Here is a 14,813-nt window from a genome sequence, read left to right as displayed (position 1 = left end):
ATAAGGACGTTTTATTAAAGTTATTAAAAATAAAATGTAATGTCGTTAGAATATTTACTTAATTCTGGCCCTCGACTCCCTAAAAGAGAGTGATACACTTCCCTCAAATATATTATTAAGCACAAAAGTTTTGTTGCTATTAACTTTTATAAACAAAATAATAAACATACTTAAGTTTTATGATTTTATTGAAAAAATTAAAATCATTTCTTTAAAATACATTGTAACTTGTCTTTCAGTTAGAGATGAACCACGTCTACCCCAGCATGAGAACTTGACCTTGTAAACTATAAACATTAAAAAGAAGAATCTCACCCTTTGTAATTTTCTTTTAATAAAGGGAAGAGAATTGTGTTTTCATGGAATAATCTCATCAATGTTTGAGTAATAAAAATAAAAAAATACAAACACTAATTTCATATCCTTGTTAAAAATATAGCAGCCTTAAAGAAATTAAAGAAAAAAAAAAGGGTGTTCCTAACTCGTTAGTTTTTGTTCTCTTCAAATTTTCTGCCACACATACACATACCTATAAAATTAAATAAGCACTGATTTATGTGATTTTTAAACAGTGTTTCAAATAGACTTATTATGTAATTTTTTTGTTTTTATTTTTACTTTTAAAAGCACACTTATTAGATGAGCTTTGCTTACATCTCTGCTCCATTTTCCCTACAGGCTGCCATTACTCTTTGCTTTACACACTCTATTTTTGTCATGATAATTATTTACAGGGATGACAATTGCTCTTGCGCCCCCCCCATCCCCCCCAAAACAACAACCCACATTCATCTCATCTCAAACAAACTTGGATGAAGAAGATTGAATGTAAAGTGATTGTGTAATGGATTTTCAACTTTTAAGTGTATGTAAGAGTAAAATGTCTCTCAAGTACTATGTAGTATAATAATGACCACATTGATCCATTACCCTATTGCGTGTAATTGCAATGGGTATATTTGTATATATAATTTTTTCTTTGAATTATTTCTTAGGAAATTTCCAGGTATATTTACAGTGCTTCTAAAATCATTTTAAATAACAATTCCCAAATGTTTGAAAGAATTATTTACACTGCTCATTTTACCAAAACCTAGCTAGATTATTTTACCAAAACCTAGCTAGATTATTTTACTATTTAAAGTCTTAAAATTATAATTTCTTCCGTATTAACTTGGAATTTCCAAGTTGAGGGGAATTCTTGCATTTCAACACTACTACTATAATCCTTTTGTGTGCTTATGATATTTGAAAAAAAATATGAAAATCCTTTATCACCGTTCTCTATGTGTGAAGAGCCAGATTTCTTTCCATTTGTTAACATGTAATGCATTTTTCAGAGATGTGAAAGATCTAGCCTTTGGGTTCTGAAATCAGTTAATATGTCAAGTCCTGATAATATTTCTGGCTCTCTGAAAATGATTGAATCAGATAAGAATCTGTTTTTTTTTTTAGTTCCCAGCATTACCCACCAGAACAATTCAGAATTTTCATATTACTATACCAGTGTTCTTTGGTAATAAATATTTAAAGGAACTCTCTTGGAAATTAATTCTAGAATAGATGATTTTTATTATATTTTTACTCTACTCTCAATGCTGATCATTGCGCTGGATTCCAACTTGCAATATGCTTTTTTAAAAAGCAGGAGTCTTAAGGTGACTTTGGATATTAGCATTTTTCCTTAAGTTTTCTGGATTTGAAAGTTTATCTTTTGACATTGACTATTCCTTGGTGGGACTAAAAAAAATTGCTGAATAGCTGACAAACCTCTGTAACCTGTAAGTAGGCTAGATAAATACGATACCTTTCTATACCAAGGTGTTTCTAGAGTTGAGAAATAGTAAATCCTAGCTGTCAAAATGCACAAAGAGGAACATTATGAAAGAATTGCTGAATCATTAATGTAAGGCTGATTGGTGTATAGAGTAGGTGTTCCCATATTTTTAAAGGTTAGTATGTGATCACCACCCTTTCTTTATACTCTAAACATACAGGTACATTTACTTTTTCTCATAACTGTTCTGTTTTCTTTTAATTTTACAGACTTAAGATATTCAATACAGTGCTCTGTACAATTCTTTTGACATTTTCTTATGTCACACTAACATTTAGCAGCGATTACCTAAAGTGGTATGATAGGAAGGTTTTGTTTTGTTATTTATTTATTTATTTTTGGCTGTGCTGGGTCTTCGTTGCTGCGCTCAGGCTTTCTCTAGTTGTGGCAAGTGGGGGCTACTCATTGCGATGCACGGGTTTCTCACTGCGGTGGCTTCTCTTGTTGCAGAACACGGGCTCTAGGCACGCGGGCTTCAGTAGTTGTGGCATACGGGCTCAGTAGCTGTGGCTCGCGGGCTCTAGAGCGCAGGCTCAGTAGTTGTGGCACACAGGCTTAGCTGCTCTGCTGCATGTGGGGTTTTCCTGGACCAGGGCTCAAACCCGTGTCCCCTGCATTGGTAGGCAGGTTCTTAACCACTGCGCTGCGCCACCAGGGAAGCCCAGGAAGGTTTTTATTTTATTCTTTTTTCTTTCTGTGTTTTCCAAAATCTTCAGTTAGCATTTATATTTATAATTAGGGAAACTGTGGGTTTTTTTGTTTTTGTTTTGTTTTTTTGCGGTACGCGGGCCTCTCACTGTTGTGGCCTCTCCCGTTGCGGAGCACAGGCTCTGGACGCGCAGGCTCAGCGGCCATGGCTCACGGGTCCAGCCGCTCCGCGGCATGTGGGATCTTCCCGGACCGGGGCACGAACCCGTGTCCCCTGCATCGGCAGGCGGACTCTCAACCACTGTACCACCAGGGAAAACCGGGAAAGTGTGTTTTTAAAAGAAAAAATCTCTCTCATATTATGCCTCATAAATAGCATATCCAGATTTTAAGCTGATCCAGTTAAAGTCTTAAAAGAAACATGAGTTTTTACTGTCTGTAACCTGATACTTTCTCCTATCATTCCTGAAGCAAGACAAAAATTCTTTAAATAGTGACCCTAGGAGTGGGGAGGGCAGATCTCATTCTGTTTTAGTTGAAGTAACTAAAATCAGATATGAAGCTTTCAGAAGTTATTAGTTTGCCTGAACTATTAACTCTTCTATAGTACAAAAAAAAGAGTTAATATCATCAGCTAAAGTCATATTTAAGTCCTTTACTGACTTTAAAACCTTGCTTTTGATATTTATGATATGTAGACTTTTACAATGCCAAATTCCTGGCATTTCTGATTGAGAGACCCTAGGAATTTTGAAAATGACACAAATTATTTGACAATTTTAATTTAAACAAACCATATTTTAGTATTGTATACCTTACATTTGAATAACTTGAAGTTGAGATTAATATACCTAAAATAAGTATTTTTATTTGTATAATAACTTTAACTTATTTTAATGGTAAGATACTTAATGGCTATAATGATTTTTTTGTTGCTTTCTTACCTAGAATGGAGTAAATAAATGTGTAGTTAGGACATTCTGTGCTGAAATATTGGTTTCTTAATCCACTTGGCCTCTTAAAAAGGACATAAAAATGGTAGAGCCAGAAGGAAAATGAATAGTTAATCGTGCAGGAGGAGAAAACCTAGCTCAATACTTTGACTAGAGGCAGCTGGGGAAGTGACGTCCTGTAGCATTTGCTGTTCTAGAAAGTACAGAGACACGTAGTGAAAATGGGAGGATCTAGAAGGAGGCCGTCTCCTGTGTAGTGTATATTTATCTGTAAGTGAGCTGTTGGGGAAGGAATTAAATACAGAGACACTGTCTGCGTGCTGCCTTAAGACAGCAAAGCTGAATTGCTGATTTGCTTTAACTTTTAAAATACCCAGCTTGGTTTATTTTTCTTAGAATCATTGTATTGCTAAGACTGGGGACGCTGTTTTCTTTCACAAAGGGAATCTAAGTTCATTTCAAGGCATTCGAAATGGGGAAAGACTATTATTGCATTTTGGGAATTGAAAAAGGAGCTTCAGATGAAGATATTAAAAAGGCTTACCGAAAACAAGCCCTCAGATTTCATCCGGACAAGAACAAATCTCCTCAGGCAGAGGAAAAATTTAAAGAGGTCGCAGAAGCTTATGAAGTATTGAGTGATCCTAAAAAGAGAGAAATATATGATCAGTTTGGGGAGGAAGGTAAGTATTCAGTGTACATCTTTCTGTTTCTCCAGCTCTGTCTCTCTTTTTTCTCTCTCAGCCTTCTGGTTATTAAATTAAATTCTCTGACATTTCAAAAGTAGAAAGACAAATAATGGATGAAAACAAGATTTCATCTCTGATCATATGAATGAATGTTATATAGCTATGAATGAAATGTATTTGTTTGCCTTTTTTTGGATTTTGACATTTTGTAATATGTATATTCTACCATTAGATTTATAATGTTAACATTATATTTGAAAAGAAACCTTAAATTCCCATACTCATTAAGAAATTGTGTCAAAAGTCTTATGCAACCTGTTTTGTTTTCTAAAGAATTTTCTGTCAGAACCAGTAAAGATTCTTTAGTCATTTAAAATCTTAAGATTGGCAGTTCAAATTCTGGGTAGTTTATATTTTATTCACGAAAACAAAAGAAGTTTTTTGCCTTTCTTATGGCAAAGCTAGTTTAAATTAAACAGGACAGAATCGTCTCTCTGAGAAGCCGAAGGCCCAGGCATTTAGCTGTAGTTGTTTTTGGCATTCTGCCTGGAGAGGAAAGAATTTTCCTGATGTCATAAAATACCAGAACAAGTTTTTAGCTTAATTGTAAACAGTAATTGTGTGCCAAGAAAATGAGATCTCAGAAATATAATTTTTTGACCTAAAATGGCCACCTAGTTAGAACAATTATTGATTTACTTTAAGGTAACATTATTTCTTTTAAAATTTTACTATCTAGGTATAGAGGAAGGCATGATAACTTCCCTTTCCTCTCCCTGCCACACTTTTGTTTCTTGGATTGTGAGATCAGAAACTAGTTGAATACAGTAAATGGGAATAATTGAAGATTATCCTTTTATCATTCTGGATTTTAAAGTGTTTATCCATCATCTCCATATAATTGTAGCTATAAAGTAAGACTATTTTAAATCGCTAATTTAACAACAACACTTCAATTTCTACAGGTTCTGGGATTTTCAACGTTTTATATCAGGACTAAGTTGTTTTATTACTAATTTTTCTCCCCAGATGTTTTTTTTTAAATCATTGTAGTTATGAAAACTGTTTTCGGGTTTTTTGCTTCCTTTATTGCATTTAATGTTAAATTTTCCTAATTAGAAATATAGCCTAAAGTATAGTGAAGTAGCGACTGCTTATTTTGAGTTAAAACATTAAATTTAGATAAGCAGGGTGATTGTGTAGAGGGTTTTTTGTTGTTGTTTTTTGTTTTTGATCTGAGTTGCCCCAAATTGCAGTTTCTGCTGCCAGTTTTGGTGTGATGAGGACCTGCAGTGTCAGGTTCTTACAAAGTAAATATTGAAAAAAGCAAATAGTGGGCAGTTCAATCCTGTTGGTTCCTTATGGCCATACTACTCAAAATACTATGATTTGGTTCTTCTCAAAACCTAAGCAGGATTCTGAGATACTACTAACCATATACTACTCTTTCTGAAGAAGTTATTTTGTAATTTTGTAAAGAAATCTACAAACATGCAGTAACACAATAAATTCCCATGAAAAAGCAAATATCCACTGATTTAATCCCCATCTCACAAATAGCTCAAATCTCTCTATAACTAAACCATAAGATTCAGTGTTTACTAAGGATATTTGCAGAATTTTCAAGTCACCAAATGATACATTTTTCTTGGCTTAATATTACCTCTTAATAGTGTTTTTCTTGGGTGATATTTCTCCAGTTTGATTTTTACTGAGCATCACCAGTGAGTGAATTTAAAAAAGACTAAAACAGGATCATGTGTGTACCCCAAATCTTTTTTTTGTTCTTGACTCAGGTAATTGATGTAAGCAATAGAGGTAATAGGGAAGAATAAGTTTTTTAAAGCATTGAAATATATTATTCAGAAATATCATTCTCTAGTTATGTTACTTTAAAATACAGTTAAATGAAAGTTATTCGATTATGTTTTAGAAATTATCTTCCTTTACAGAAAAGCATTATATTTACTTATCCTTTATTTAAAATACCTGGTTACATATACTGTTAAAATGTGGGAAAATACTTTTTGTCTTTGCCTGTCATTGATCTGTTTGTGCCTGCAGGCCTGGTTCCATAGCCCTATGTGTTTCTCTAGAAGTAACATAACAATAATTTTAGGACTGTGGGGCCATTACTAATTTACCTGATATACTTTTTTCCCCCAATTATTGCATTCTTTTGCAAGGCCTGAGACTGTGGAAATAAGGAACCGTGAACTGAGAATTATATGAGTTGAACATGCTAATTTATATATTTAGGACCTACCAGAACCAGTGATCTCAGTATATTTGTGTTTTGAAAATCTCTAATATCCACAATTTTATTTTTTTTATATCTACTTGGTTGTGTTTTTTTTTTTTTTTTTAATTCATTTATTTGGTTGCGTTGGATCTTTGTTGCTGCTCGCGGGCTTTCTCTAGTTGCGGAGAGCAGGGGCTCCTCTTTGTTGCGGTGCTCAGGCTTCTCACTGCGGTGGCTTCTCTTGTTGCGGAGCACCAGCTCTAGGCGTGCGGGCTTCAGTAGTTGCGGCGCACAGGCTCAGTGGTTGTGGCTCTTGGGCTCCAGAGCTCAGGCTCAGTATTTGTGGTGCACGGGCTTAGTTGCTCTGCAGCATGTGGGATATTCCCGGACCAGGGATTGAACCCGTGTCCCCTGCATTGGCAGGCGGACTCCTAACCAGTGAGCCATCAGGGAAGCCCCTCTAATATCCACAATTTTAAATTCTGAGTTTTTTAAAGGTTGAATAAAAATAGAGATGTTTTGAAAGTATCATATGACCCAGCATTTCCACTCCTAGGAATCTGTAAAAGAGAAATGAAAATATAGGTCCATAGAAAGACATGTACGTGAGTGTTCACAGCAGCACCATTTGTGATGGCCCCAAATGAAAAAATCCGAAAGTATCATCTTTTAGTGAATGGATAAAATGTGTTGTATATGTATACACACACACACACACACACAAATACTACTTAGCAATTAAAAGAACTGATTTAATAAAACATGTTACTAAATGGAATAACCTCATGAACTATGCTAAAAAAGTCAGATATAAATGACTACATATTCTGTTACTCCATTTATATGAAATGCATGGATAAGGCAGATTTATAGAGAAAGATAGCACATCAGTGGTTGCCTAGGGCTAGAGGTGGGAGCAGGGATTAACTACAAATAGAAATGAAAGAACTCTTTGGGTTGATGGAAATGTTTTATAACTGGATTGTAGTGATGGTTGCACAATTCTACAACTTCACTAAAACTGTATATTTACAATGGGTTAATTTTATTGTATGTAATAAATAAAACTATTTTTCCATATAGAGACGTTTCTCCATAGTTGAATCATTTGAAACAAAAAACAGAACTACAGAAATTGAAAATTGGATTTTGATCCAGTCTCTCCCCTAAAGTTTTAGGTTTAGTTCTGAATTGTTCCGTGATGTCAACAGAAGTTTATATTAAAAGACTTAAAAAAAAAAAAAAAGATTTTCAATAACACATTTTCATAGTAGTCTAGTTTTCTAACATTTCTTTTTCCTTATGCCTTCTTTTTTTATTGTTTATGTTTTACTCAATAACTTAAATACTGAAAGTTAGTATTTATATGATCAAATTTGTGTTTAGTATATTAATCTTTATACTAGCTTGCAGCTTCTGTTCTTCATATAGTTAATCAACTGAATTTATTTACTATATATTTTTTTAAATGAGTATTTACTCATTTTTTGTATTTTTATGAATCAAAGCTGTCTAAAGAATTTCATTATGCTAGTTAACTCTAAGTATTTTTTATAAATCTGGGTTCTTACATGTTAGATCTCCTTAAAGAAAGTTTTTAAAGTCCTATAATTTTTTTTCTTTGAAATCCTAATTCTTCTCCAATGCTGCTGCTTTTGATAAACTTTTAATCAACTAACTAATGGATATCATTGTTAAGGATAGTATCCCAGACACATAATTGTTTCTGGATTGCAAATTGGTTGATTGGTTGTTTTTTAAATAATAGCTGTCGGTACAGCATACGTAAATGTTGACTCTGGGGTGCATTTCTTGCTCACACGAGTGATGATGATGTCTAGAGAAAATTTTGGATAGCAGAGGGAATCTAGCTGAATATTAAAATTTTCCGTGAGCAGTCAGAATGTATGTAGTGAAGAGTTGACTCTGTAGTTGATGACAGGCTTGTTCCAATTCAAGTGCCGGGCAATGCAAGTGATACTTGCATAATAATTCATGTTGTATTGGTGTGAATTTTGGTAGGATTTTTCTCAGTCATAGAGGATACGTAGTTGACTGTTTAGTGTCAAAGCTGCATTGTTAGCTGTTAGCTTTGATAAACGTCACTTCAGACAGTGTGTGAATCTTCTCAGGGACTCTGTAATCCTGATTGAGTTACCATTTTTGGCAGAGGAAGGAAGGGCTTTTAGAGAAAAGCCAAACCCATGATGTAATAACTTAAAATGTTGTTCTTTCTTTTCATGAATCCATTATAGGTCCAAAACATTTAGATTTTGTCTTGTAGAGGGTTAGACTGGGCAGGCTAATTCCTCAATTTACTTTATTAACTCTGTTAAATTATTATACTCTATTTGTGGGATGAAAGATGAAGTGATTGAAATAATTTAGCATTGGTTTAATCACATTGGTAATGACCTTGAGTTATATGATATATATATATATCATTAAAAAAATCTGCCACTAGCTTTTTTTAACATTTGGAGTTATAACTATACCACTAAAATTTATAAAAAGAAGTTTTGGATGAGCTGTGTGTTAAAAGTTCTTGTCCTGCTTGTACTTGTCATTCTGATTCTACAAGGCATATCCCTGAGTGCTATTTGGATATATCATCCAATACATATATTGACAATTTTCAAATCGTTAGATTTCTTTTTGTGTCTCCAGATTTCTATTCACGGATGAAGGTAAAAATTTAAACATCATCTGGCACTGTTGGATGAAGTAGAGTACCTGTATACCTTTTAGTGGAAGTTGCCAAATAGAATAAGACACGTAAAACTCTGTGAAATCATGCTGAGTGACTTCAGTAGAATTTTTTATTATTAAATTTCTCATATATGTGTATGTGTGATTATACTTTATATTGTTTTTGCTTCTGCCTTTTCTCAAATATCTTGACACTCAAAATACATTTTAAAGTTTATTTTTGGAGGCTTTAAGAATTAGTTCATTCCCTTTATTCAATAAACATGAGCGGGGCTTCCCTGATGGCGCAGTGGTTGAGAGTCTGCCTGCCAATGTGGGGGGCACGGGTTCGAGCCCTGGTCTGCGAGGATCCCACATGCCGTGGAGCAACTGGGCCCGTGAGCCACAACTACTGAGCCTGCGCATCTGGAGCCTGTGCTCCACAACAAGAGAGGCCGCGATAGTGAGAGGCCCGCGCACCCGATGAAGAGTGGCCCCCATTCGCTGCAACTAGAGAAAGCCCTCACACAGAAACAAAGACCCAACACAGCCAAATATAAATAAATAAATTTAAATAAATAAATAAACATGAGCGCCTGTCATTTTCAGACCTGTATGCATGAGCAATGCAAAAATGAATAAAATGTATTTCTTGCCCTCAAATTGGTCACTGCTTAAATATATTGGAATCACTTAAATTCTCTTGAATTTTTCTTTACAGTTTCATAATTTTTATATTCTTTTCCTGCTTGTTTCCTTGGTCAGGAATGCCCATAAGGCTCATTCAGAAACTTTGCTGATACTGTAATGATATAAATCCTTGTCAGCATTGATCCCTTAAAAGATCACTATACTGTTGTTCTGTGGGTTTCAGTAGAATCTTCCTTCAGTATGTAGTAGAAAATGCTACTTCAAATATGTAATCTCTTGTGAGCTACTTATTACTTAGTTGAGCTTAAAAAAGAGGATCAAAGGGTCACTATCTTGGGGTCTGAAGCAGGTTGTCCATAATAGACAGAAATAACTAGCCCAAAGGCCTTACATGTCAAAAGAGTTCACAGCTCATGATTTCAGTCTTTTCACATGCTGTTGAAATTAATGCTATCACATGGTATGCCTAGATAAAGAATTTCGTTATCTAGGATAGGATAACAATTTTAGTGTCTAAAATTTTTTTTCATAGGGTTTTCTGTTATTAGAATTTTTTCCCTTTCTGCCACAAATGAGTTCTATTTAATTCTTAAACAGTGAAAGGTGATCTGAAATACAGATAGTTAGTATAAATATGGTATTTTATATTATTGATTTGTGCTGACTGATTATAATGGTACTCAAAGATTTAGGTTACGTATTTTGCATTGATTACTGAAGACCTTTCAATTGACATCTTTTATTTTTTATTATTATTATTTTTCTATTTTATTGAAGTATAGTTGATTTACAATGTTGTGTTAATTTCTGCTATACAGCAAAATAATTCAGTTTTTATATATATATATATATATATATATATATTCTTTTTTATATTCTTTTCCATTATGGCTTATCACAGGATATTGAATACAGTTCCCTGTGCTATACAGTAGGACCTTGTTGTTTATCCATCCTATATATACTAGTTTGCATCTGCTAATCCCGAATTCCCAATTCTTCCCTCCCCCACCCCTTGAATGACATCTTTTAAAAACTTACATTTATATACTTTAGGTTATCAAACCAGTAGCTTATGAGATAAGAGGTTCCCAATTTTTATTTATTTTCTTTTTACCTGTGGAACAAAGACTCAGGAATAATTTATCATTAAAGATGGGGTTTGGGGCTTCCCTGGTGGCGCAGCGGTTAAGAATCCGCCTGCCAGTGCAGGGGACACGGCTTCGAGCCCTGGTTCGGGAGGGTCCCACATGCTGCGGAGCAACTAAGCCCATGCGCCAGAACTACTGAGTCTGCGCTCTGGAGTCCATGCTCCGCAACAAGAGGAGCCACCGCAATGAAAAATAGCCCCTGCTCTCCGCAACTAGAGAGGGCCCACCTTCAGCAACAAAGACCCAACGCAGCCAAAAATAAATAAAATGAAGTTTTTTAAAAAAACAAACCAGTTTAAAAAAAAAAAAGATGGGGTTTGGAAGAAGAATTTGAAAGATAAAAATTTAACTTAGGGTGGAATGATTGGAAGTTATGTAGCTGTTCTGTATTCAGTTATAATGGCATTTCTGGTCAATATTAATAAATAGCAACCTAAGTTAGCCAAAGTTTATTATTAATACAGTTGTTGAAAGTTTAACTTTCAAGAGTTGTAAGCATTTTTCTAATCATGCTTATCTCTTCATTTAGGGTTGAAAGGAGGGGCAGGAGGTACTGATGGACAAGGAGGTACCTTCCGGTACACCTTTCATGGCGATCCTCATGCCACATTTGCAGCATTTTTCGGAGGTTCCAACCCCTTTGAAATTTTCTTTGGAAGACGGATGGGTGGTGGTAGAGATTCTGATGAAATGGAAGTAGATGGAGATCCTTTTAGCGCCTTTGGATTCAGCATGAATGGATATCCAAGAGACAGGAATTCTGTGGGACCATCCCGCCTCAAACAAGATCCTCCAGTTATTCATGAACTTAGAGTATCACTTGAAGAAATATATAGTGGTTGTACCAAACGGATGAAGATTTCTCGAAAAAGGTTAAACCCTGATGGAAGGAGTTATCGAACTGAGGACAAAATTCTTACCATCGAGATAAAAAAAGGGTGGAAAGAAGGTACCAAAATTACTTTTCCAAGGGAAGGAGATGAAACACCAACTAGTATTCCAGCAGACATTGTTTTTGTCATTAAAGATAAAGATCACCCCAAATTCAAAAGGGATGGATCAAATATAATTTATACTGCTAGAATTAGTTTACGAGAGGTAAGTTGGTAGGACATAGGATTCTGAAACCAAACAGAATTATGCATGTGATCTTAGGGCATTTATCTAAATAATAGCTAACATTAATTTTATGTTTACTACACAATATTTTTAAAATTATCATAAGAACCTTCTGAGGTAGTACCACTATTATACCTCATTTATGGATAAGATTATACTTTCTAAGTTTAGTTATTTATACTAACAATTTAAATCACAATTTTAAGTGAATTATATACTATGAGGCCTAGTCTGGATTAACTCTACTCTGTTTTTTACAAGTATGGTTTATGAGATCTGTACTGTAATCTCATCACCTTAGTCCATGTATAGAATTTTTCCAAAATTGTTAACTTGGGTTAATAATTATATAACAAAAAAAGTATTAAAAGACAAAATAATTTATGAGGGTACTGCTTTAATACATTAGTTCGTATTTGTTCTATTTTTAGGCACTCTTTCTCAAATTGGATTGTAATCCTGCAAATAAGGCCATATCAGTTCCCTGCTTAAAATTCTTAAATGACTCCACATAGCATCTACCATAATGTCTAAACTCTTTATCTTAAAATAAAAGGTTGTTTTTAATCTGATTTCTAACCCTCAATGTATATGCATTTCCCTAAGTTTGATGTATTATTATCTCATATACCTCTGTGTCATTGTCTGAGCTGTACTCTGTGGAACACTGCTGTTCCTCACTCTACCTCAACACCTGCTACTGGTCCAATGCTTACCCTAAACTTACCCCCTGAAGCTAAGGGGGTAGGTTGGGTGCCCTTTCTCTCACAAAAGACTTCTGCACATACTTCTGTGCCAACTTTGTACTGTATTATAATTACTAGTTTGCTTCTGAATTCTTTGTGCGTTCCTTGAGGTGGGGTCTGTGTGCATGGTCCCTATGTGCTCAGGCTCTAACAGGAATATATGGCATATAGTAGGTACTCAGTAAATATTTATTGACTAAAACATTAAGTATATTTCTTGTCCTAACATTTTCCCTCTAGAGAAGTTTGTAGTTGCTCCTATCTTATTCTTTCTAGTCCTGAATTTCTCCCTCTTCTCTTCTCCCATTCCATCCCTGCATCTTGAATGTTGTAATAGCAGCCTCAGACAATCCATTTCATTCCAGGGCAATGTGAAAGGCATTCTTTCCTCCGTTTTTCCTTTTCTTTTCCTTCCCCTTTTCCTTTCCTTCTTTTGTAAAATGTCTGATTATATGTGTCCTGAAGGGACTTTCTAATGTGGAAAAAGTCTTATAATTATTGATATTCTTTTGGAGGTTAAAAATTTGCCTTAGAGGTATCGTCCTTTACAGCTGGTAATATTTTTGATTAGACTTTTACGTTTTGAAATTTGTTAATTTTATTTGGTCCATTTTAGGCATTGTGTGGCTGCTCATTTAATGTGCCAACAATGGATGGAAGAACCATACCTATGACAATAAATGATATTGTGAAACCTGGAATGAGGCGAAGAATTATCGGATATGGGCTACCGTTTCCAAAAAATCCTGAGCAACGTGGTGACCTTCTAATAGAATTTGAGGTGTCCTTCCCAGATACTATATCCTCATCATCCAAAGAAGTACTTAGGAAACATCTTCCTGCCTCATAGAATGAAAAACTTTGTTACCCATATTTTGATAAGGCACTGAAAATATAAAAGAACTGGCCATTTACTGATGTAGATGTGAATTCTGTATAAAGACATGTAAATTATTTCGAGGGTTCATTAAATTGCATGAATAGACGGGTCAAATAAAAAGGCAAAAGGGATTTTTACAGTTAGAGAAGAAGAGAAAACCATTCACTGTATTTTATTTCATTTCTCCCAAATCAGAAAATTTTAGTATTTTGCTTACATATAAAACTTGTTTCTGTGGAGTTAGTAGATATATTTCTAATAAAGTACTAGGATATCCAAGTACTTTATTTCTTATATCTTTACATTATCAGTATGATAGGTTCTCATTTATGATGGAAATTTAAATTCTTAACAAAACTATACATGTGATAGGTATTTCTAGAAAGTAAAAACCCAAGTCACTTGGAAATCTAGTTAACTAGATTAAAGTCACCATATGAAATGCTGCTATAGGGCTGGTACCCATAAAAGAATATCCTAATACATATGTTTCACCATTTTGATTTTTAAAGTATGTTGTAGCATTTCTTAATAACATAGTTGTAATGTTCTTAAGGCAGACATTTTCTTCATAAAAAGGATATTAATGGCAATTTATCTCCTGTGGAAATCCCAATTGGCCTGAATTACTGATATTTTAGAAATAGGTTGTTTTTAAAATGCCATATATAATTTTATGCAAGTTGACTATATATCTTGGACTTAATAAATTATAGGTACATTTTATTGTCCACTAGTTAAAAATAATTTGTTTGATAATAAATGTGTTTTTAGAGGAAATATTGCTACTTGGAATTAATTTTCCAATTACACAGCCTTCTATAACTTACTCATAATATGCTATATGTACCATATGCAATTTCCCTAAAAAGAATAAACTACCACTATGGTGTTAAACCAAAATATGGGGAAAATAAACACTAACTGCTGCTTATGAATGATGTTGCTACTACTTGTTATGCATATAAATATTTTACTTTTTCATATGTATAGATTGCATTCTTAGGTGTTTTAATTTTTTACATATATTTACGTTTAAAAACTTATTCTGGGGCTTCCCTGGTAGCACAGTGGTTGAGAGTCCGCCTGCCAATGCAGGGGACACGGGTTCTTGCCCTGGTCCGGGAAGATCCCACATGCCGCGAAGCGGCTGGGCCCGTGAGCCATGGCCGCTGAGCCTGCGCTCCGCAGCGGGAGAGGCCACAACAG

The 14,813-nt window shown here is 34.5% G+C and overlaps 1 protein-coding gene across 4 annotated transcripts in view; it reads left to right on the top strand.

Annotated features, from left to right (window-relative positions):
- Positions 1-14,542, top strand: part of DNAJB4 (DnaJ heat shock protein family (Hsp40) member B4) — a 40,836-nt gene extending 26,294 nt beyond the window's left edge. For 2 of the 4 annotated variants that reach the window (XM_073788163.1, XM_019919288.3), the window contains 3 exons: positions 3,881-4,121; positions 11,389-11,957; positions 13,341-14,542. In XM_073788163.1, coding sequence (XP_073644264.1) covers positions 3,911-4,121; positions 11,389-11,957; positions 13,341-13,574 — 1,014 coding nt within the window. In that variant the 5' untranslated portion in view covers positions 3,881-3,910 and the 3' untranslated portion in view covers positions 13,575-14,542. The remainder of the gene's footprint in view (positions 1-3,880; positions 4,122-11,388; positions 11,958-13,340) is intronic. The other 2 variants (XM_073788166.1, XM_019919291.3) reach the window with 1 other exon arrangement.
- The last annotated feature ends 271 nt before the right edge of the window (positions 14,543-14,813 follow it).

Source organism: Tursiops truncatus, chromosome 1, assembly GCF_011762595.2.
Source record: "Tursiops truncatus isolate mTurTru1 chromosome 1, mTurTru1.mat.Y, whole genome shotgun sequence".
Lineage (NCBI taxonomy): Eukaryota > Metazoa > Chordata > Mammalia > Artiodactyla > Delphinidae > Tursiops > Tursiops truncatus.
Note: the sequence above shows the minus strand (reverse complement) of the source record. Positions and strands in the feature narration are given on the sequence as shown.